General features: G+C 36.4%; 5 protein-coding genes and 1 long non-coding RNA gene across 6 annotated transcripts; 3 read left to right on the top strand and 3 right to left on the bottom strand.

The window, feature by feature from the left end:
* The first annotated feature begins 750 nt into the window (after positions 1 to 750).
* LOC111397985 lies at positions 751 to 2,364 on the top strand. The gene is made up of 2 exons (XM_023024949.1): positions 751 to 1,258; positions 1,352 to 2,364. Exons 1-2 carry the CDS (start codon positions 751 to 753, stop codon positions 2,362 to 2,364), a joined length of 1,521 nt encoding a protein of 506 aa, XP_022880717.1.
* Positions 2,365 to 2,403: 39 nt separating this feature from the next.
* LOC111397984 lies at positions 2,404 to 3,156 on the top strand. The gene has a single exon (XM_023024948.1). It carries the CDS (start codon positions 2,404 to 2,406, stop codon positions 3,154 to 3,156), a length of 753 nt encoding a protein of 250 aa, XP_022880716.1.
* A 2,676-nt stretch (positions 3,157 to 5,832) lies between these two features.
* Positions 5,833 to 6,265, bottom strand: LOC111397197. Its single transcript, XR_002703197.1, has 3 exons — positions 6,184 to 6,265; positions 6,001 to 6,072; positions 5,833 to 5,884 (listed from the first exon to the last, which is right to left on the bottom strand). It is a non-coding gene; the product is annotated as an uncharacterized LOC111397197 (long non-coding RNA).
* Positions 6,266 to 6,399: 134 nt separating this feature from the next.
* LOC111397983 lies at positions 6,400 to 8,273 on the bottom strand. Its single transcript, XM_023024947.1, has 4 exons — positions 8,248 to 8,273; positions 8,103 to 8,172; positions 6,784 to 7,497; positions 6,400 to 6,677 (listed from the first exon to the last, which is right to left on the bottom strand). The coding sequence occupies exons 1-4, from the start codon at positions 8,271 to 8,273 to the stop codon at positions 6,495 to 6,497; spliced, it is 993 nt and encodes a 330-aa protein (XP_022880715.1). The 3' UTR covers positions 6,400 to 6,494.
* A 1,255-nt stretch (positions 8,274 to 9,528) lies between these two features.
* On the bottom strand, positions 9,529 to 14,508 carry LOC111397195 (probable serine/threonine-protein kinase PIX13). The gene is made up of 4 exons (XM_023023974.1): positions 14,044 to 14,508; positions 13,187 to 13,527; positions 9,789 to 9,924; positions 9,529 to 9,701 (listed from the first exon to the last, which is right to left on the bottom strand). Exons 1-4 carry the CDS (start codon positions 14,126 to 14,128, stop codon positions 9,529 to 9,531), a joined length of 735 nt encoding a protein of 244 aa, XP_022879742.1. The 5' UTR covers positions 14,129 to 14,508.
* A 6,352-nt stretch (positions 14,509 to 20,860) lies between these two features.
* Positions 20,861 to 21,665, top strand: LOC111397194 (HMG1/2-like protein). The gene is made up of 4 exons (XM_023023973.1): positions 20,861 to 21,015; positions 21,107 to 21,161; positions 21,268 to 21,378; positions 21,475 to 21,665. Exons 2-4 carry the CDS (start codon positions 21,115 to 21,117, stop codon positions 21,554 to 21,556), a joined length of 240 nt encoding a protein of 79 aa, XP_022879741.1. The 5' UTR covers positions 20,861 to 21,015; positions 21,107 to 21,114; the 3' UTR covers positions 21,557 to 21,665.
* The last annotated feature ends 17 nt before the right edge of the window (positions 21,666 to 21,682 follow it).

Raw genomic sequence — 21,682 nt, 5'->3', positions numbered from 1 at the left:
CACTTTACCCTTTAACACCTTTTTGGAGCAATAAATGCTTGATTTGAATGCAATTAATGTTATGATGTGATTAATTTATTTTTGCTTTAAATTTAATATTGAAGATATGATATTATATTGTATAATAAGATTTTTTTTTATTAAAAAAGGGGTGAAATCTTTACAAAATACACACACACACACGAATTGAAAGAGCTTCTTCTTCTTCTTCATCTCCACTCCATCATCAACAAGGAAACAAGGAAAGTCATTGACAAATTTGAAAGGTAAGGTAGTAGAAAAAAGTTCATCTCATGTCATAGTTGACTACTTTAAATGTTCAATACAATATGATCATATTTAAATGAACCCTTTCAATCTCTTATTCATTGATGTAGTAAATTTTTGGTATATTTTAGAAAGAAAAATTATACCAATATTATATAGAAAATGTGAAGTATTCCATATATAATTCAACATTTAATGAAGCATTAAGTGATATCTTGCTCATTTCTAAAAAGATACAGTGATATTGTAGTTCAGAATTTATTATGGCCTTTACCGTTTTCAATAAATCCGTCAAACAGTGAAGCACATGGAATTTATCTTTCTCGAAAGTTATGGCAGTAGAACTGTCGAGTGGTATCTTGGAAACTGTCAGGTTAGACATTTTAACTGTCGAGCTTGACATTTACTGACTGTCGGGATAGAAAATGTAATTGTCGATTTCGACAGCTGAAAACTGATCATCTTTTATATCTTTGGTAGTACATGGATGTAAGTATTTTCGTGTGTCAATTTGATGTTATGAAATGTCGACATATGAATCTGCAGAATTCTCACTTTTGCAATCCTAACATTTTAGGTATGAGTCATGATTTCAGATTCATCGTGTCGCATGGAGGAAACTTCGTTCACTCAGATGATGAATGGAAGTGGAGAGGGGACAAAACCACTTCCATTTTAGTGTCGAGAAGTATTACCGTAGCAGAACTTCTGTTACGATTGAAGGAGAAACTTGGTATCGTTGAATCCCGCAATGCAATCGAATTGAAGTTCAAAGTCCCGAACTTGAATCTACCTCTGGCAGAGATACGCGACGATGAGGATCTACAGTGGTACATATCTGTTCATAAGGAAACTGCACTCTGCATCACATATTTGGTATTCAAGCTCCCAATTGTTGGTATGGCAACAGATGCAAACTGTGAAGGGAGCTTGTTCGGCCCAACGGAATGTCCATCGAATGTACAACATGACGAGATGAATCATCAGCACAGTGTGTCGCAAACCGAATGACCCGAACCTCCAATTGAGCGTATAGAGGCTGCAGCATCCGCCGAACACTTAGAGAACCCATTACATGGTACAGATCGTGCTTTTATTGCTGAAATAGACGAGACAATGTCATCAAATTCCAGACGTTCGTGCACAGATGAGTGGATTACAGCTGCAAATACATCGGTTCTCGCCGAGAAGCAAATATTCTTTACCAAGAAACAGTTGTGCTCGAAGCTTCATGTACTTGCTTTGCAAGAGAAGTTCCAATTCCGGGTAAGCAGGTCAAGCTTGAAAATGTTAATAGTTGTCTGTGTGGATGATAATTGCAAGTGGATGCTACGTGCTTCTACTGTCAAGCAATCTGCAATCTTCATGATCCGTAAGTTCGTTGCAGTTCACACATGTTCCCTTGATTTTCGTCGTAACGCACATCGGCATGCCACTAGTGTTGTAATTGCGGAGCACATTTTGGAAAAATTGGATACTCCATACCGATCATATCCGCCTACTTATATTGCACGTGATATGGAACGTGAGTTTGGTGTGAAAATCAGTTATAGCAAAGCACGTAGGGGGAAGCTCCATGCCTTAAATATGCTACATGGTACACCAAGGGACAGTTTTCAGAAATTATCTTCGTACTGTCACGTCGTAGGAGAAAGTAACCCGGGGACCGTTACCCACATCGAAGTTGATTGTTGTAATAGGTTTCGTTACTTCTTCGTAGCTTTTGGTGCAAGCATTCGTGGATACATGCAGTACTTGAGACCCGTTATTTGTGTGGACGGCAGTCACTTGAAAGGTCCATATAAAGGTACACTCCTAGTGGCAACTGCCCAAGATGGTAACAAACAGATTTATCCGTTGGCATGGGGGATCGTGGATGCTGAAACCAATAAATCGTGGAAGTGGTTTTTATCGAACTTGAAAGACCTTATAGGGGATTCCGAAGAACTCGTGTTCGTTTCAGACAGGAAAAAAAGTATTCAGAAAGCTATTTCTCAGTTGTTTCCGTCGTCTCGGCATGGTTGTTGTATATGGCATATGGAAAAGAACCTAATACAGCGGTATAACAACGCAAGCCTATTATTTCTATTCAAATGAGCTGCTACAACTTTTCGGGTCGAGGATTTCGAACGACTCATGGGACAGATTCGTAGAGTGAGCGAAAGAGCGCACGAGTACTTAGAGCGAGCGGGATATTCATTTTGGTCCAGAGCACTATTTATTGGACACCGTTACAATATTATGACAAACAACAATGCAGAATCGTTGAACTCGATGTTGAGAGAAGCCCGGTTGTTACCGATAACCTGCTTGGTTGAACACATTCAGAGTATTATGCAGAAGTGGTTTTACGAACGTCGAGCAAATGCGGAAGAATACAGTACCTTATTGACACCAAGGATGGAGAACGAGCTACGGATGACTTTCAAAAATGGAACTAGGCTTCGAGCCCATGCCCTGACAAACAACTTGATGCAGGTTGGAATATTCAACGACACGGATATAGTTGACTTGTCCGAAGAAACCTGCACATGTCGTGAGTTCCAACTAAACCGTATGCCATGTGTTCATGCAAGTCGTGCTGCTTGCTTTAAAGGGAAGACGTTGTACAAGCTTTGCTCCCGTTATTATTCATCGGACTACTGGAAGGGTGCCTACAGCGAAACTATATATCCTGTTCCGAGGGAAGTGGATTGGGTTGTTCCGAGCTTAATTACATGTGCTCCTATTTTCCTACCACTCGTACGTCGTCCTCCAGGTAGACCACCAACCCGCCGTAAGCGTTCTAGGTATGAGTATGCATGGTCTACCAGAAAATGTACCCGTTGTGGTAGAGTCGGTCATAATCGGACCACGTGTTCAAACCCCCGTGTATCACATGCTCCTTAAAGATTTGCAGGTTAATAGACGTTGTATGTTAATTATTCCGTACTACATCGAACATTATGAAGTTACGATTTACAGTTTGTGATCATTAATGTTCTTGCATGTTGCGCATCCTGTTGTGCACATAAAAATTTCACTGTCTGTCCAGCACGTAGTAAACATCCCACCCAGTTCAAATGTCGGCCCCGATAGATGTGTTACGTATTCTCGACAGTTGACGAAACCTTGCACTGCACTCACGGTCTGCGTCACACATACATGTTGTGACCTCTAAACACGAGAACGGAAAATGTTTGATACTGTACATATATATTTTTTTTCCATTTCGAAACGCAATCTTCTATCCCCCTACAAATTTACTATCATTAGCATCATCTTAAATCGAAATTAAAGGTAGTGCAAAACGCAATCTTGAATCCCGAAGAAATGTACAATCATTTGCGTCATCGTAAATCATGGATTAAAGTTAGTCCATGATATACACCTTTCACAATAGCCGTTTTACATACTGCAAAATACATAACCATTTTTGTACATTTTATTGATACTGCCCGACAGTTGACATGTCGTCCCCGACAGATAGTCTCAGTAATTCTCGACAGTTCGACCGGAAAACGCAAAAAACATGACATGAATTGCATCTTAGAGACATGTTCACGTGGACTTTTTGGTATTGTCTTAACTAAGGTTATCCCTACAAAATACCTTACTATACAGTACTTATTCACTACATTCCATGGGTCTCACATTAGTCGTCGTCGACAACTGAACCACGGTCCCCGCTATCCTCACCTGACTCGTCGGAAGAGATGATAATGACCTCATTTGGGGGATCGTACGCCATCCAGTCGTCGTCATCGTCGGAATCCCCCTCGTATCCGGCATCCAGCTCGAACTTCTCATTGAGGACTCCATTCGGTGATTACGCACCCTCGTTGGAAACAACTTCTAAGTTGGGAAAATGAACAGGGGAAATGGCTCCCCTCCCAATACGAGGGTTAACTTCCTCCTCATCTGACGAAATATAAATTGGAAAAAGCGGAGATGAACCAAGAACTGGCAGTGGCTCGTTCATGTTCAACGGTTCGTTGCTTCCTGTGGAAGAACTCATTACGTGAACGTATAGTAGTACTGAAGGAATGATAAGTGTCTGCGAGAAGGTGAATGGGTGACAATGGTCTTGAAGGAACTTGTTTGTAAGTGAGAATGAAGTCCCACACTTTTTATAAGCAAATTGAAGGGGAAACAATAATGGTCTCCATCTACCCAACCACCAAGCCCACTCTCCTAGTAAATTTGAAATGCAATTGGTGTGATGGTTGAATAAATAAAGTGTACCTTTATCCCCCATTTCCCCATACCTAGTACAATGTTAAACACTCTTTAATCATGTGCACAATTAAGGAAATGTGCATATCTGCAACAAAAACCTGCTCAATCAAATTGCTACTTTTAATTTGCCATGGTTGTAATGGTATAGTTCCTCACACGTACAGGTCATCATCGCAACACACATGAAAGACGAACAACGAAATAATTATTTTTACTAATTTCATTGATTTATGAATTACTTTTTACCGTGGTTCTCATGCTCTTGATAGTTGTAACGACTCATCTTCTCGTTGCATCTCATGAATGTGCCTTAATGCCTTAGTTTGAGAATTTATCATAATAATATCGTCCCCGATTAAAGCTATAGTGAAGACTAGATACCACTACATAAATTTATGAAATATAACATTCCCTATTTAACGTAACCAACACGGGTGTAAGAAGTGTAACACAAATTAGAAAATCTTAAAGACTCGAAGTATATTACTACATCTACAATAAGATTGGATCGAATATCAACAATATCAAGAAAACAGTAGTTACAAAGTATTTCGAAAAATTGACATGTTGCATAAGCATGTTCCCCTCCTCCAAAAGAAAATAAGCGCACACAATATGCCCAACAAAAACATATACCGAACAACAAAACGAACCTGATTGATAGAATCAACAAAGGTAAAATAGCAGACACAATTCATAAACACTACAACTACCGATCAGCCAAACAAAATAAAATATGAGGAATCTGTCCACGTATCACCACGGTACGCAAGAGTAATGAAAATGTAATGTAAAACGAATTCAAACAAAAGTTATTTATCCAACATGTTAACATCCGTCACCAACCTCCACCAAATCGCTGACAGGGTATTACCAACTACAACACCACCGTCGTGCTGTCCCCACAGTTCACACCCCTTTTACTTCTTCGTTCGCTTCGCCGCCCTTGTATATGGAGTCCTGGCCGCAGGAGCTGGACGTCGCACCCGTGCCGAGCACCGACTCGTCGTATGAACTCCGTGTCCTGGTTCGGCTACACTGGCGGGAACAGGGACTTCAGCGAGATCGCCTACGAGAATTCAAAAGGAGGGGAGAGTTAGTGACCATAAATGCCCTTCACGTAGCATACGTAACATACAATAAATGATGCAGAGAATGAATTTAACATCACCATCCGTAACATCGCAACCCTGTAAGTCGGCATCGTTGCTCGGGGCTGCATGTGAGGGCTCCATGGCTCCTCCATCTGACATTACAACACATTTGTAACTGCATATGTGTTCGACGTTTGCAGTTGGAAGATAATGGAAGCGTACAGGAAGAAAGAAAATGAGAAAAATAATTCTCATGTTACCGTTCAAATTCGGGACGGCAAATATTGGCTCCATCTGTCCTCCACCTGATTGGAGACCACAATCACACCACAGGAATAAGTTATTACATTTTCATGAAGTCAGAACGAAAGTAGATGACATCGAATATAGTAGGGAAAAATCGTAGCACATGACAACGTACCTATCTGTTCGTCGGTTGCTACGGGCAGTGGGTCGTGTACGTTGTCCGGGCGAGCCGCGATGTCTCCTCCATCTGTTGATGAGAACATGAAAACTGTGTGAATACATTAGGTTTCCCAACTTTCACAACATACAAAGTCCATCAAATAACAAGTTTCAATGTGCTCATAAATAACTCACGTACCTTGTACATGTGCAGTTCCTGTATCTGCTCGCATGTCTCGCTCGTCTGGGGAATGCTCCATTTCTCCTCCACGTATTTCTAACTCGCAATTGTCGTATGAAAAAAAATGTGAGCTACAGGTGCATGTGCTACTGTCGAACCTGGGTGAAAATTATAAACCAAACGGTTTATGTATTGAACATTCATACCTTGCGGAATACTACCTGAAAGGCCACCCTCGGTATCGGCGGGCATTGCGGCTGGAACGGGGGTCGGAGCAGGTGGGGCCACGAGGGTTGCAAAGAAAGCTCGGAGTTTTTTACATTCGGATGTCACGTGCTGTTCGATTTCAAAAGTAACACGTGGTATCCATACCCGCACGTTCTTGAAGAATACATCGTACGTACGATGCTGTGGTTGTTTTCGTGTGGACCACCTAAGCAATCGTGGCATTTGTTCCCAACTCTCTGACCAAAACATTCCCCAATCTCGGGAACTACCTCGTACGCCCAAACCTGTTCCATCCAGACAAACAGAAAAAATAACTGAGATGGTACGCACGATGCTACATGACGGCAAACAAATAAAGCATGATATGCTAGTATTTAAAACATTGTGTACCTGCATGGCAATGGGAAATCCATGAATAGTGTACGTAACCTCCTTCTCTTGCCTCCTCTTCGCCTTCAGAAATTTCTTTGCCCAGAAACCCCGGAATCCGTGCAGCAAACGCCGATAGCCGACTCTACCCCAAGGGTAGGCAAAAAAGATATCTAGGTCGTCAACAATAGATAGTGTACGCAAATCAATTCCGACGTTATTATCAGGGGCATTGAAAACTCCTTCCACTATTAGCACGAGCCCTAGCTTGTAGCGGTCGGCTCGGGCCGTCGAAGGTCGGCCAATAGTAGTTTGGAGTTGTGCCAACGATATATTCTCCATGGATTTGAAGTACCTCTCCTTCAGCCTTCTCCTCTCCAGCACTCGATCGAACTCATCACCCTCCGGGAATACACCGCATCTTAACCCCGTCACAAGGGTGTATTCCTGTAGACCGAATCTCATCATGTTGCCTTGCACATTGAACCAGAGCTCGTTAACCTTGTCAGTGCGAATGGTTCTGAACACGAGCTGCTGGATGAGCTGGGCAGAGAATTGAATCTCTGCAACCTCGGCCAGATACCATAATGGGGAGTTTCGAAACTCGTCACGCTGTCGGTCATCGAAAATGTCCATCACTGTCTTCACATACTTCAAGTTGCTCCTCTGTGAAATGTGGGCCCGCAACCTTGCCTCCTCTGGAATACAATAATCAAACTCCATCAGTCCTGTATCCTGCAAGATGCATTCATAAAACTCACTCGGGTTACTGGATAAACTTAAAGATATTGTATCATAAGTACCAGTTTAATGAAACACACTAAGGCATGGACACACTCAACTGTCGAGAAAAACTGACTACAACCGTCGGTACCGACAGATGATCTGTCGAGATCTGTCTATACCGACAGTTGATGTCCAAACATGCAAGAAGGCTGGCCTAACTGTCGAGAAAACCTGAGCTCTACTGTCGGGAACGACAGTTCAGTGGGAGGCATTGAACTTGTTATTGTTGAGATAAAAATTACGTAACTTAATCACTATTACCCCATAATATTAAAGAAAATATTTGAATGGATTGGGGCCCCAATAATGCATGTAAACAAATGATTGACAGTTCAGTGGGAGGCATTGAACTTGTTATTGCTGAGATAAAAATGACGTAACTTAATCACTATTACCACATAATATTAAAGCAAATATTTGAATGGATTGGGGCCCCAATAATGCATGTAAACAAATGATTGAAAATGATTGATGTATTATACAAGCTTTAGCATTCAGTGATTGGAATATAAATAATGGAAACGTGATATTGATAAGCAGAATAGTTAACAAACATTAGACCTCATTATCATGTGCCTAATGCCCAGCAACACACCTAAAACTCTACCGTTATATAACGGTATCCTATGGCATTATGTTACAGTATATTAAAAAAATCCATGTTGTCTAAGTCTAAGGAAATATAAAATTGGAATAAACTGTGAACAGAGATCTTTGAGATCCATGTTCACAGTCACAGCTTACCAGAAAGAAGAGGGGAAAAAGGAAAAGATAGCAGAAGTAGATCAGACAAATGATGAGAAAGATAAACTAAATAAGTATTCCCAACTCCACTGCTCTTCACAATTCAATATAAAAGACTACAAATGCCTCTTACCCTAAAATTTATTAACTGGGTGGGGCATGGGAAGCATGTTAAAAGTCCCGGTTACATGAGAGTTTTTGTCACAATACTTCTTCGATTTTCAGATTATGAAATTCCAACCTGCATATGGTAGCAAGATGGAATTCAAATCAACCTGCAATCCCCAATGCTGGTAATCATACGTCTGAAATAATCCTGAACAAAGTTTTTTAATCCACAGCTTCCATTTTCATTTTGTATGGTGTGACAATTATACTCCGCCAAAATCAACACATTGATATGTCTATATGAAGTACACATGTCATCGTACGCTCAATAAGAATCATACTGACTATAACTAGATCGTTAGATTAGAATTTTAAAGCAATTACACGGAGTAGACCACAATCTAAAGAAAAAAGAAACTGAAACGGAGGTCAATACTTTGATTGCGTGTTGAATCTTTCCACCAGAAGGTGATATGATAAAACGAATGTGTCAACCGGAAGAAGAATCAACATTAGATGGTAATATTACAGACAACTACACATCTCAATGAAATTCCATGTATTTGACATAGTTTCTAATAGAAACAACTCCACTCTACTGAGACAAAATTGTAACTCCACATGACAATATATTTATTTTCTCCACTTATCTACATCTCCCATTCATGTGATATTGCGCCCCCAAGGGATCTACTTTGGTCACCACAATCGAGACAAACATTCAAATGAGCCTTGCTATCATATGGTATCCAAAATGGAGGAATATTATGTAGGACTACTTCGGGATCTATCAACTATAATTTTAAATTTTTACTTCTAATATGGTAGCATAAAATGAGGAACTTCACGGTTCATTAATTTTATGGCTGAGATGACTTGGAAAAGGTGGGTTTTCAGATACACAACTGAAGGTTTGGAGCTTCAGGAGGAAATGGCTAAAAAAAAAAAATGGTTCAACAGGCTGTTCTAGCTGTTGTGTTAAAAATACCCTAGAAGATAACCATTCAGTTAGTGAGGTTTCACGGTGTCTAAGGGATTAGGAAAAATCCGGGCATCTCAAAAACAGTTGGGTTGAAAACACATGACGCGATCCACATGGAATCAAAAGCTCAGAAATGTTTAAGTACACTAAACAACTAGGATTTGATAGGATCTTACTCCATCAAGCAGTATATTTGAAGCCTTAAAATCCCTATAAATGATAAGTTTATCAGAACTGTGCAAAAATGCTAGACCTCGTGCTGCTCCAATAGCTATTTTGAGCCGTATATCCCATGATAATGGTTGGATAGCAGAACTTTCTGAAAATTTAAGCTAACCAGAAATTAGTATTACCAAAACTAATTTTCGTTTCCTGGATTCTCTTGATTTCTAAATCAAGTTCTTACTTCTAAAAAGATGGCTTTCCAGGCTTCCCTTTTGCATAAACTCATATACAAGTAACAGCTCTTTTTCGTCCCAGCAATATCCCAAGAGCTTAACCAAATTAGGATGTGAAAGTCTCCCTAGAAAGTTCACTTCTGCCTGCAATTTTAAATTTAGTAAACATGTCATAAGTGTGAACAATGTGACAAAGAAAATATACAAGTCTTAGTTGTTATCATGAAGCTGATCATTCAATTAATTATTGTACAACTCAAGCACCAGATCATTACTTTAGAATAGCCATAGAAACACTTCCATTAGTACTAGCAAAGCCATGTACGCATTAAAAAAAATTCTTATAAAAACTCGTCTAATTTTAGACGTATTATCTCAATACTGATTACTAGGTAAAAGGCTTGTTAAAAGAAAAGTGGCAGAATCCCAATTATATAAAACAATCTTAAATTTTTTTGAAGCTTCTCCAAACTAGCATAAATATGTGCATTAGTCTTCTGCCGTGGTTTGTTTATTTTCTTCTACCAAATATATTAATTATTCATAGTGAATTTGAAAAAGAAAAAAATTTGCACTTTTTTCCGATCATTTGGGCATCGTAGGTGGAGCATCGATAGCTCATTTTGACCTGATCCATGGCAGATCCATATTTAAGGAGCTCAAAACAGAATAATGTTAAATTCCAAGATCCTAACTTTATCTCAAATAGAAAGAAGGGAAGATGGGTAACGTCCAAGCCAGATTTATGTTTGTTTGATCAACAATCCCCCATACTTCTGATTGTGTCAATGAGATTAACAGAGATCATGGAAATTAACGAAGATTACGAGTTGCCAAATATTGCCCCGTTTAATATAATTCTGTATGTATATAATTATATTTAGGATGTAATTACACTTACCATATTTAGTCTGATGCTTATTCTTATATAATGCAAGAAATCCCATTGGGAAAATCTTCCATCGAGGGGGTTTTATATTATAGATTGGTGTCATATGTGCAGAAAGAATAGGGAGACGATTGACCATTTGTTTCTCCATTGTAATGGCGTTCGTTTGCTGTGGAATGATGTTCTGGCTTCTCAACATATGGATTGGATGATGCCAAGACGTATGGAAGATATGTTGAAGGCATGGAGGATAAAGTTTCGTGATAAGGGCAGTAAACTTGTTTGGGACCTCATTCTAGGCTGCATTGTTTGATGCGTGTGGAGAGAAAGAAACATGCACTATTTTGATGATCATATAAAGCCTATAGAACAGTTTAAAGAATTATTTTATTTGACATTTTATAATTGGTTTAATGCTGCAGCTTCTAGTCACATAGATGGGCTGTCCAATTTCATGAAGTTTATTTCTTATTTAAGTGTATAATACACTTCCTGTGTATTACCTTCTGATTAATAAAATATTTGATTATTTAACCAAAAAAAAAAAACAACAACAACAAGAGAGAGAGAAATGTATTATAAATTTAACGGGGCCTAATCTTCTGATCGGAAATCTTTTGGTCACAAGACTGGACCAGTCTACAACACCTTACGCCAATCTTGGATTGGATAGCTAGTTAATGTCCAACAGCAATCCTAATTCATTGTGAAAGTTTACAGTGTAACCTCATCAGTAACAGCAACTAATCTCTTACAAGTTTATGATTAAACTGGAATTCCACAAGCTTCATCTTATCAAGCAAAAGAAAAATAATTCAGTGTGATGAGTTGACCTCAAGTTTCCTATCAGTTATCCTTCATGTGTTAACAAGTACAACTTGATATAAAAAGCTTTTACAGTAGAACTCTATCTGAATGTTCACAGTTTATGGCCTCACAATTACTTCGTAGATAAGCTCAGTGTTTATATGTTGTAGATAAGCTCTGCATTTATCAGCAAGACACAAGAGCAAGCTCAAGTTGGCAATCTCTTATGAACAGTATGACCAGGAGAGATTCAAGAATATTGATAAGGATTTGACTAATAAAGCAGAGTGTCTCCAAGTTTTCTCTATGAAGGATTTAACTATAGAGCTAAATAGATTTAGAATAAAAATAGAATATTCTCAGTTTCTCTTGCTTTTCTCTTCTAAGTTGTTCAATTTGAACTTGTAAGCCTCAATATATTTGAGAGCCATTAATTTAGCCATTAGGTAGGAACTATGCAGAAAGATGGCTATCTGGAGGGTCATGGCAGAAAACAGTCTAGCAGAAATTAGTTCATACAACGTCTAGTATAAGATAACTTATGGTCAATCCACGAAAACGGTTTTAGTGAACCTATCATTTCAGTGTTTTTGCTAATTTGATAATGAACTACAACATTTGGATTCAATGGAAAGTAGATGCAGTTTCAATGAGAATAACGACCACCGGAGTTGCCAATTCTGTTGGAACCCTGCCTCCAAAGGTCTGGTCGCACACACTTTGCTTCAAATTTATGTGAACCCACTCTCATTCCTTTCGCACAAATTGAACATTGGCTAACATATGTGTTTTTTCTTAGTTAGAACGTCTAATTTGTGGTTAATAGATTCTTTGTGAGAACCTAAAAGTCGTTGATAATAAATTCAGATTAAAATGACATGGAACAGGACTAATAGGCTGAAGGACGCTTTCCGAGTTTATCAAGGCATAGGAAGTGATCCATTAACTTACATTTATTTCCTACCATCTTGTGCGCTTTACCCCTACCATAATTCCTTCTTCCTCTTCATCATCGTAGCGGATTGAGTGTTTAAAGTGATGATGTATGGTTTCAGCCTCCGACATTTTGACCATCTCCAACTTCAGGCATGGACGTATTCTTGTGACCCAAGACATTTGAGCGTTCTTTAGTTTTGACTTGGACATTTGCTTCATGTTATCTTCATTTTCATGGAGCCTTGTCCTCTTTAACACTCAATAATTAGGATGCCCATAATCTTATTGTGTATATTCATATGCTTCTTAACTTATGCAATTCCTTCATGTTGAAAATGTTTAAAATTATTTACATAGTAGAGACATCCGTTGAGTTTCTTACATCTGGAACTTTTGTTTTACAGAGAAATTTCACCTTATCTATTTGTGCTAACACAATACTGGAGTAGAATATTAAACACAATCTCTGCTTGTTTGGAATCATTAAATCCTGAAAGACAAACAGAGTAGCCCCAGACCTTATGTACAATCTTACAATCCTTTGCATTACTAATCAGTGTGAAACAACCTTTATATTTTCTTAAACCACAGATAAATATGATGTACATGGACAAATTTCCTTATTATTATTCCCATTACAAGTGCTTCTAACTTGAGCTAAAATTTACCTTACTGGTTTCATCCAGTATGAAGTCTCAATATGGGCATCAGAGGATAATCTTAAGCATTTAAATAACTAAAGTAATTCAAATTAAGCATTTTCAGCTATATTACCTGCCATTCTTCAAACCCTTGTATGCTTTCTGAATTCAATTTTTTTATAGCAACCATCATCCCAGTGCCATATTTAGCTGGTGCGAGCGTCTTTTCATCAACCCAGCCCTTAAATACAGTCCCAAAACCTCCCATTCCCAAAACCATATCAGACTTGAAATTTCTTGTGGCATTCTTCAGATCAGAGAAACTATAAATCTTCAAATTGGGTGTAGGCAATATGTCTCCAGTCAAACAAGTATCCTCACTTGATGCACTTGCTGCAGCAGAGAATCGGCTAAGGCCAGCACTGCTGCTCGTCACAGAAAGACCACCACCGTTGCTGTCATTACCTAACGTCCCTTGAAAAATATGCAAAGTAAGTGTAAATCGAGCAGGCATTCGCTCTTTGCTTACTATCAAGAGAATAACTAGTAAACACATGTTGCACATTAATGCTCACTAAGTAGAAAAAGTTAGTTAACTTATGGCATCAAACATATACATTATCATTTTCTTACTTTTGTGCAGCTAAAATTACTTATTTAGAAAGTAATTACCAGCTTACTCATTTCCAGTTTTAACCAATAAAAACTTATTTACTTAAAAGTAGACTTTTTAGCCAAAAATTGCAATTCATACAGAATCAGAACGGATAATGTTTGAAAACTCACAAGACAATTCAATCAAACCCAATTGGTAATTCGTAAAGCGAAGAAAGTTAAAGGCACGAATACATAATAACCGGCACATAAATTAATCTATCAAACCAACAAATCTTAAGAATTTTCTTCCCTTCTCCCAATAGAACCCCGAAAACACGTGAAATTTCGAGGACCCAGAAACTTGTAATGAGAAAATGAATTCGAGAAGTGTACCTGGAATGGAAGGTCTGGCAGAACTGTTGGGTTTACTGGAGCTAGAATTAGGATCCGCAGGCTGAGATCCAAGGCAATTTCCCATCAAAATTATGATGTAATTTCTCCGATAAAGGAAATGCCTTATCTTCTCCAATTATAAATGTAGGAAAAAAAAATTGATTCCAACAGTCTGGTCAATCAAAGAAAAGGAAAATAGCTATTTGTACGTGAAAATGACGCACTTTTGACAAATTCTTAAGTTATATTGGTAACAGTTATTCCAATGACTTTGATTTTTGGTGTTTAGTGCTCATGCCGGCCCGCAATAGTTTACCTTCCATTCGAGGAATTTCTTTTGGCAGTGTTTTCAGACGAAGTGCTTCTTCAACCAAAGTCAACAGCCGCCACACAACGCCACTAAACATTACACAACAAAATCATTCATCAAATTGACATCTTGAATATTTCATCCTTCCTCTTTTGCTTTAGGAATCGAACTAGACAGGACAATGTGATTTTTTTCATTACTAGTAATTAATTAGACAAATCAAAGTCAATTGCAAATTAACATTTCAATTTTTAATGATAGATAGTAAATTGAACAACATAAATGGACAGCAACTTTCAACTCTTCTGATTTATGGTTTAGAAGATTTCTTTTAGGAAGAGAGCATAACTTCAAAATTTCTTTAGAGGCAGAGTATTGGTTTCACAAAATTTTATTATTGTAGCGTGTTTTTAACATGGTAAGAAATGTTGGAATGCAGAAGCCAAATTATTCAGAAATTTAAAATTTTCTTTAATTTAATAAATAATATCATTTAAATGTTCATGTATATGTTATATCAAAAGTAAAAGATTCGAACTTTTACATAAATTCGATGATCAATTATTGAATTAACTCTAAACATGAATTTCCAGCTTTTTGGATTAGAAAAACCTCCAAGTCTTCTATGATGTTCTCCAAAGTCAAGATTATACCGGTGAGTGAGCGTTTTCTCTTAATTAAATTAAGAAACTAATTCTTGAACAATATAATTGAAAAAGATGAGAAAATATTTTTTATCTCTCTTTATCTCTTTCCAAATTTGAACACAATGAAATTATGTATTATAATTTTTGTAAGAATGTCTAGGTTTCATCTAATCTCTATTTACAGAGGTAGAAGAGTTGCAATCCTTATACAATAATAATTTCACATTCAAATAGTAATTCTAATTAAAATTCAAGTATGAGTTTTAATTAAAGTTCAAATCTAATTAGTTTATATTTAATGTTCTATAAATTCAATTACAATTATAATTAAGTTTAAAGCTTTTGTAATAATTGCAGCCAAATGCAAAACTTTATTGTGAATACAATTAAGCCCAAAATTATTATAATTACCATAATGAAGTTCAAATACTTTATAGAGCTACGATAGGAACTTGATCGGACATATACTATCCAAGTTCCAATAATTAGATCATGTCTGGTCGACCCTAAATCACTTAATCTAACTATTAGTCATTGCTTTTTTACAAAAAGGCAAAAGACTGAACTATTGGAATATAAAATATCGCAAAAGTCAATAAATCTGTAATACTTTCTACTGACCTATCATATATGTATTTTATTCATGTTCGAGATCTGATAATTAGGTACCAGTATAAATGACCGTTTTATCGTTCTAATTATTATCACTGACTTAAGTAACATTTTCTTCAACGATCCTGCAAACTAATCATAGATGTTGAAGTTTAACCGTCACTAAATACTGAACTCAAATTTTAATCGTTCAATAAAAAATATTTAAGTAATAACTCTACCAAATTTTCAGGATGACAGTTCCCGACACAAATTTACATTCTCTACTTAGCTTATTCTCAAGTTTCCAACTCATCGATATATTTGACCAATCAAAATGATTTCACTCATTGATGAATCAAATAACCATTAAAATCACAAAAAAGATATACATAATCCAGTCAAGGGATTTAGATGAAATACATGATGGTTAAGTTAAATTTAATTCTCTGCATGGTCGTGCTATAGAATTAAATTCGACATGCGATCCGTTCAATACACTTCAAATGTTCTAATATTACCTTTAACTATTTCTATAATGATGACAAATCACAAACTTGAATACTGAATCAATTAACATTACAACCTTTCAGTACAAGGTATCAACCCTTATATATTGGTTATAAACAAATTATTTATAATCAAAATATAAGTTGTCTCACACTATACTTCTCAACGTAAATACCCAACTTATATTATAATAAGTGATAATAGGCACTTTAATTCGCATGCTTAATAATAAATAAATGCAATAAATAAATAAAATCACAACTTATTTATTATAAATAATTATTTCATATAGCAAAATATATTATATGAGCGTACAACCCAACAAGATTAAATTCACATGCTTATTTTAGGGCAATTGGCACAATAACTCTAATCTTTACCATGTCTGCACAATACTCCCCTAACATTATATTTTGATGAAAATTTTTCTAGATCGGCAAAATCTTGCATAATTCTATTGTTGGTCCCCAAACACGTTTGTATAAAATCGATTAAACTTAAGTTTATTGAAAAATCTTAAATCACAAGAAATAAAAGTCCAAGAACACAGAGATTTGTTTTACCCAAAAAGGCTCAGATGTTCAGCCTATGAGCATCTATAAGTAGATACAACTTTAGATATATTAGAATCAACCAAGAACGGCTACAAATGTTTAGATTTCTTCACAGTTTTCTATCGCCTAAACACTAGCCACAATAGTAAACTCCTTTCAATCTCACACATCATACACTAAGTATAACACTGGACAATCCACTAAAAATTACGAAGATTGAAACCAACGGATGAAGAATACATGAAACGGCAGAGAGAACAAAATCATAGTGCACTACTATATAGATTGCTCAGGTTAGTTGACGGTGATGCCTTCCACTTCGACCTCGGGGTAAGGTTGTTATTTCTCCTTTTTTAAAATCGCCCGAATGACTGGAGTAAAGATTATAAGCGATGAAACATCTCGTGACTGTACTCGAAGAAGGAATAGGCTGCACGATGTTTATTTCCAAGGATAGGAGACGGTGCTTCTGTCGTAGCTGATTGGTGCAATCAAGATATGTGACCAAATGTTAGACAAACTGAAGCTATGACTAGTCTAGATCTTTGAGAACGTGGTGCGGTGTCATCAAAAAAAGGTTGCAATCAATCTCTTCCATTTAGAGATCATCGATGATATCGATTCCTTCAATAACTATCCATAGGGTAGGAGATATTTTGGTTACACGTTTTCACCAGATCACACTCGAAGTTCAAGAGGTCAGTGTGTAAGTACGATACCTATGACTTTTCCTTAACAATGCAGGTAAATGTTTAACATAATCAACGTTAAAATATATTTTATATTGAATTTATATATATGCCCTGTTTGAGCCCCATTATTTTCTCATTAAAATGAAAAATATGATCGTTATTCATCACATCAAGTCACAATATTTAACTTTTTATTTCTTGTGTGCGGCCCATAACGGTTATATTTTTCATTATCATTTTTTACAATAATGTAGCTCAAATGGGGCTATAATAATTGTATGTATTGCAGATCTGAACATATGAGACTATCTCCTTATTGGGTATTTGCTTTGCGAGGTGATGTGAGACATGTTGCCCTCGGATGTATAATTGGCGAGCATTCCCACAAACAGACATCCATTTAAAAACAGTTATCGGCTCTCCTCGACAATCCTCATGTGACATTATACATTTTGTGATTTATATTATACATAGTTTAAAATCTTATCACATGATCATTAACTAATTGAAATGTCAATATGTTAGGTTGAAGTCATACTTGATTTTATGCCATTGATGGAGGATGAGGGTTGAGATCTTGTGCGTGAATTAGCCATTCCGCTCACTTAAGACGATCGGATATCTGATTCGATTTTGGACCGAGATTGGGTATTTGAATTAAATATAATTTATTGATTATCATTTTGTATGAGTTTGCAATTATTAATTAAGTTAATTTTTAATGTTGTCATTTGTGTAGGAGCACTGTCTAGTTGATCGACGATCACCTCTGTTGAGGGCACCACTTTTGCCGAGGAGATCTCATTCTCTCTTGTCCAGACTCCTCCCCATGGATCTATTTCAATGATATGTATGCTCACTTGATTGAATTTATAGTGGAAGAGGTCAGCGCACTGCGACAAGAGTTGATAGGAAGAGTCAATGATCTGGGACGACAATTGATTGATAGGGTCGATGATTTATCTCATGATGTTGGAGTACTACATGGCCACTTCGTAGACCTTTGGGTTGAGGTCGTGGCACTCCAAGGTGATATAGCATGTTTGCCATAAAAGTATATTGAATTTTTGAGTAACATACATAAGGTAAGGTTGATTTTATTATTATTATTTTTTTGTAATTATGAAATAATTGTTATTTAATTACGAAATAAATTTGTAATATTTTGAAATAAATGTAAATAATGTTCATTTAGCAACGGCATCATTACACACTGATCTAATTGTTATTTAGAGGAATCTGACTTGTACAAAATTGGCGAGTATGCCCTATTCCTTAGCACCTGCCACACCTACACGATCGATAAAATTCTCCGATAAATGATATTCTAGACAAACGTGGACGTCTAAGACCATTAGGTTCAACTTCTGGTAGTAACAACGTATTAAGTGAGAGAATATGGACGATAACTTCCCACTTATCTTCATTCGACAGAGGAAATATAGTTAATGATATTGTGCAGAGTTACAAATTCTAGGTTGGTGTTACACAAAGTTTATCAATGTCAATGTTGTTCTCCTTAAAGTTTAGAAAGATAGGGTTGTATTCTACAAGAGGTTTCAAGCTCGGTGTTCAGTTGCACAGGATCCCTTGAACAATTCACTAGGTCTTCTTTTTCTTCCATAGTCAGTACAATATACACATTCCAATTTTAAAATAAAGTAAAATTAGAAAACTTTAACTTATATTCCATTTAAAACACTTAATTTTACAACATTACTTGAAAAATTAATTACATTAGACTGGTATGATAATGGAAACAACACCATCTAGATAACTTACATTCGATTTGCTTGAGGACAAAATTAGTAGACTAATTCATCATTCACTACCCACATTAGAAGAAAACAATAAAAAAATCCAGCTTTTAAATCCAAAAGCATTACTAAGCCTTTGCAATTTCAAGACCTATTGTCTATATGCATTTTTGGATCTTAGAAGATCAGGTATTGTTTACATAGATCTATGAGTGGATCACACCACAAGAATAATCCACAACCTTCATAAACTGACTTACACTCTCAATTTTCTATAAATTATATAGGGACAACTTCAACATTTTGGCGGCTTAAATAAAAGTAAGGAGATGATGAGATAGAAAAGTTCTATTTAATCTATTCATTTCAACGTTCGAAAAATATTTTAACAAAGAAGATAACGGAATCCATGTTTGACATCCTTTACTTTACTTTAATTTATTTCTTATATTAATTTTCAATCAACATTCTCACGATAAAATATTATTCACGTAAATTCAATTTTTCTACTATTTAATCATACATTCTTCAAAAAATAATATTCAGAATCATGTTTTTAAAATTTTAAGGATATCAAACAAGGGCAAAAATTGATGACAAGGGGATATTAAGCTCTTGTTTGGTTTCAATTATTTTCAAAATATATTTTTATCTTATTTTCAATCACACATTCCTTAATAATATAATATTATTCGTAAACATAAAATTTTCATTATTTTTAACAACACATTCTCCATTAAGCCCCTATTTGAGGCACATTATTGGACAAAAAATGAAAATTTTAACCGTTAACCATCATATCCAATTGCTTTTGTTGACTTCTCTTCTTTTGCGTGGAACCCAACTTTGTGCACAACGGCTAGAATTTTCATTTTAATCAAACAAATAATGTGCCCCAAATAGGGGCCAAATCACTATTTCAAGATGCATTTTTGACAAGAAAATGGGACTCAAACTGAATCTAACCCTGTTTGATTTCGATTAAAATTTAGATTTAATGCAAGTCAAAGTTAATAATTAATTTCAATCCTCAATCACATATTTTAAGGATCTCACAACTTTTCAATTATACGTTTAATTAAATTTTATCAAAATTTACTACAAATCTGATTTTAATTTCTATCAAATAAGGGTAAAATTTGGCATAAGTAGATGGTTTTTGCACCATAACGAAAGGTTAAGCGGTAAAATGCAAACACTTTGATAATGGCAAATAATACGACTTCTTTGACACGATGACAGTGTAATCAAAATTTGTAGAATTGGGAAAAGCTGTTTGAATGGGGCAGTTGACTTGACTTCTGAAATCTGATCCCATTTCGCAGCTGGTAGCAATTAAAGGAGTTCATACTTCATGGTCAACAGCCTAGCACATCACTTGCTACTTGCTCTGTGGACTGATGAGGAGTTACTGAAATTACAGAAATAGCCTTAAAAACTCGCTCGCATCTCAATGATTGATATTTTTTGAGATTTCTTTAAACCGTCATAACGCGAGGTTAAGTTGGTCATTCCAGGTCTAAAGCACCACAAAAGTAGTCAAATGACGAAAATCACCCTGGACTCCACGATGTGGAAACGTGTCCCAATAATCCCGATCAACAGCCCAAAACCTTCCAAGAAGAAACACAGAGCCAAGAGAAGGTATTAGAAAGCCAATAGAATGGGTATTTCAGCCATTAGAATGAGATCACGCGGATCGATGACGTGGCAAGAAAATTTGAAATCCCGCCCAAGCCCGGGCTACAATGGGTTGTGTGAATCTATTCTGGGTGTATTTTTACACTATTTCCCTCAAAACCCCACCCCTTGCTCTCTCTATATCTCAAACCACACGCTAAATCAAAGCCAAAGCAAATCAATTTGTTTTGTGTGTTATTATTGTTCTTATTCTCTCAAACCCTAGAAGAGGTGGGCGTGCGCCGCTGACTTCTCCGATTCACAACGATTTGTGAGTTGTGACCGAGTTTCACGATTTCTGCCTTTTTTTGTTTGTTTGTAGGTTTTGCCATGAAAGGAGGTAGATCCAAGGCTGAAACCAAGAAAGCTGATAGCAAGTCGGTTAATTAATTTTTTCTATTGTTTATACTGTTGACTGTTTCTTGATCTGGTGTTTCTGTTGACTTGAAAATTAGTTTGACTTATTTGGTGATTGTTGGATAGGCTTTCGGTGAAGAAAGGTGCTGCAGCAGCAAGCAAGAGTACGAAGAAGGAGAAACCTGCTAAGGATCCTAACAAGCCGAAGAGGCCTGCCAGTGCTTTCTTCGTTTTCATGTACGAACTCGTATCTTTATGTGCATGTGTATACATGAATTAACATATGTTATAAGTTATTATGTATTTATGGTTTCTTTTCTTGATTTATTAAAGGGAGGAATTCAGAAAAACCTACAAAGAGAAGCACCCTAACAACAAATCCGTGGCGGCTGTAAATTCTCTGCATACTTTTTAGATCCAAAAATATCGTTAAAGTCTTTTCGAAGTCCGAATATCTTCTCGAATTTATATGTATCTTTTTTTTTTTTTTTGGTGACTTTTGCATAGCGATATTCTCATTTCATAATTAAAATTTATTCAG

The sequence above is a fragment of the Olea europaea genome, chromosome 7 (assembly GCF_002742605.1).
Source record: "Olea europaea var. sylvestris chromosome 7, O_europaea_v1, whole genome shotgun sequence".
Classification (NCBI taxonomy): domain Eukaryota; kingdom Viridiplantae; phylum Streptophyta; class Magnoliopsida; order Lamiales; family Oleaceae; genus Olea; species Olea europaea.
This window is presented reverse-complemented; position numbering and strand designations above follow the sequence as displayed.

Coding starts and splice junctions, on each gene's coding strand:
- LOC111397195 (XM_023023974.1), bottom strand. CDS start 14,128: ATGGGAAATTGCCTTGGATCTCAGCCTGCGGATCCTAATTCTAGCTCC. Junction 9,925..13,186: donor AAGGGTTTGAAGAATGGCAG/GTAATATAGCTG, acceptor TTAAAATTGCAG/GCAGAAGTGAACTTTCTAGG. Junction 9,702..9,788: donor GGAAAGCCATCTTTTTAGAA/GTAAGAACTTGA, acceptor TTAAATTTTCAG/AAAGTTCTGCTATCCAACCA.
- LOC111397985 (XM_023024949.1), top strand. CDS start 751: ATGGATGTAAGTATTTTCGTGTGTCAATTTGATGTTATGAAATGTCGA. Junction 1,259..1,351: donor CGAGATGAATCATCAGCACA/GTGTGTCGCAAA, acceptor TACATGGTACAG/ATCGTGCTTTTATTGCTGAA.
- LOC111397983 (XM_023024947.1), bottom strand. CDS start 8,273: ATGGATCTCAAAGATCTCTGTTCACA. Junction 7,498..8,102: donor ACATGATAATGAGGTCTAAT/GTTTGTTAACTA, acceptor TGCATCTTGCAG/GATACAGGACTGATGGAGTT. Junction 6,678..6,783: donor GATTTCCCATTGCCATGCAG/GTACACAATGTT, acceptor TGGATGGAACAG/GTTTGGGCGTACGAGGTAGT.
- LOC111397194 (XM_023023973.1), top strand. CDS start 21,115: ATGAAAGGAGGTAGATCCAAGGCTGAAACCAAGAAAGCTGATAGCAA. Junction 21,162..21,267: donor ACCAAGAAAGCTGATAGCAA/GTCGGTTAATTA, acceptor ATTGTTGGATAG/GCTTTCGGTGAAGAAAGGTG. Junction 21,379..21,474: donor AGTGCTTTCTTCGTTTTCAT/GTACGAACTCGT, acceptor GATTTATTAAAG/GGAGGAATTCAGAAAAACCT.
- LOC111397984 (XM_023024948.1), top strand. CDS start 2,404: ATGGGACAGATTCGTAGAGTGAGCGAAAGAGCGCACGAGTACTTAGAG.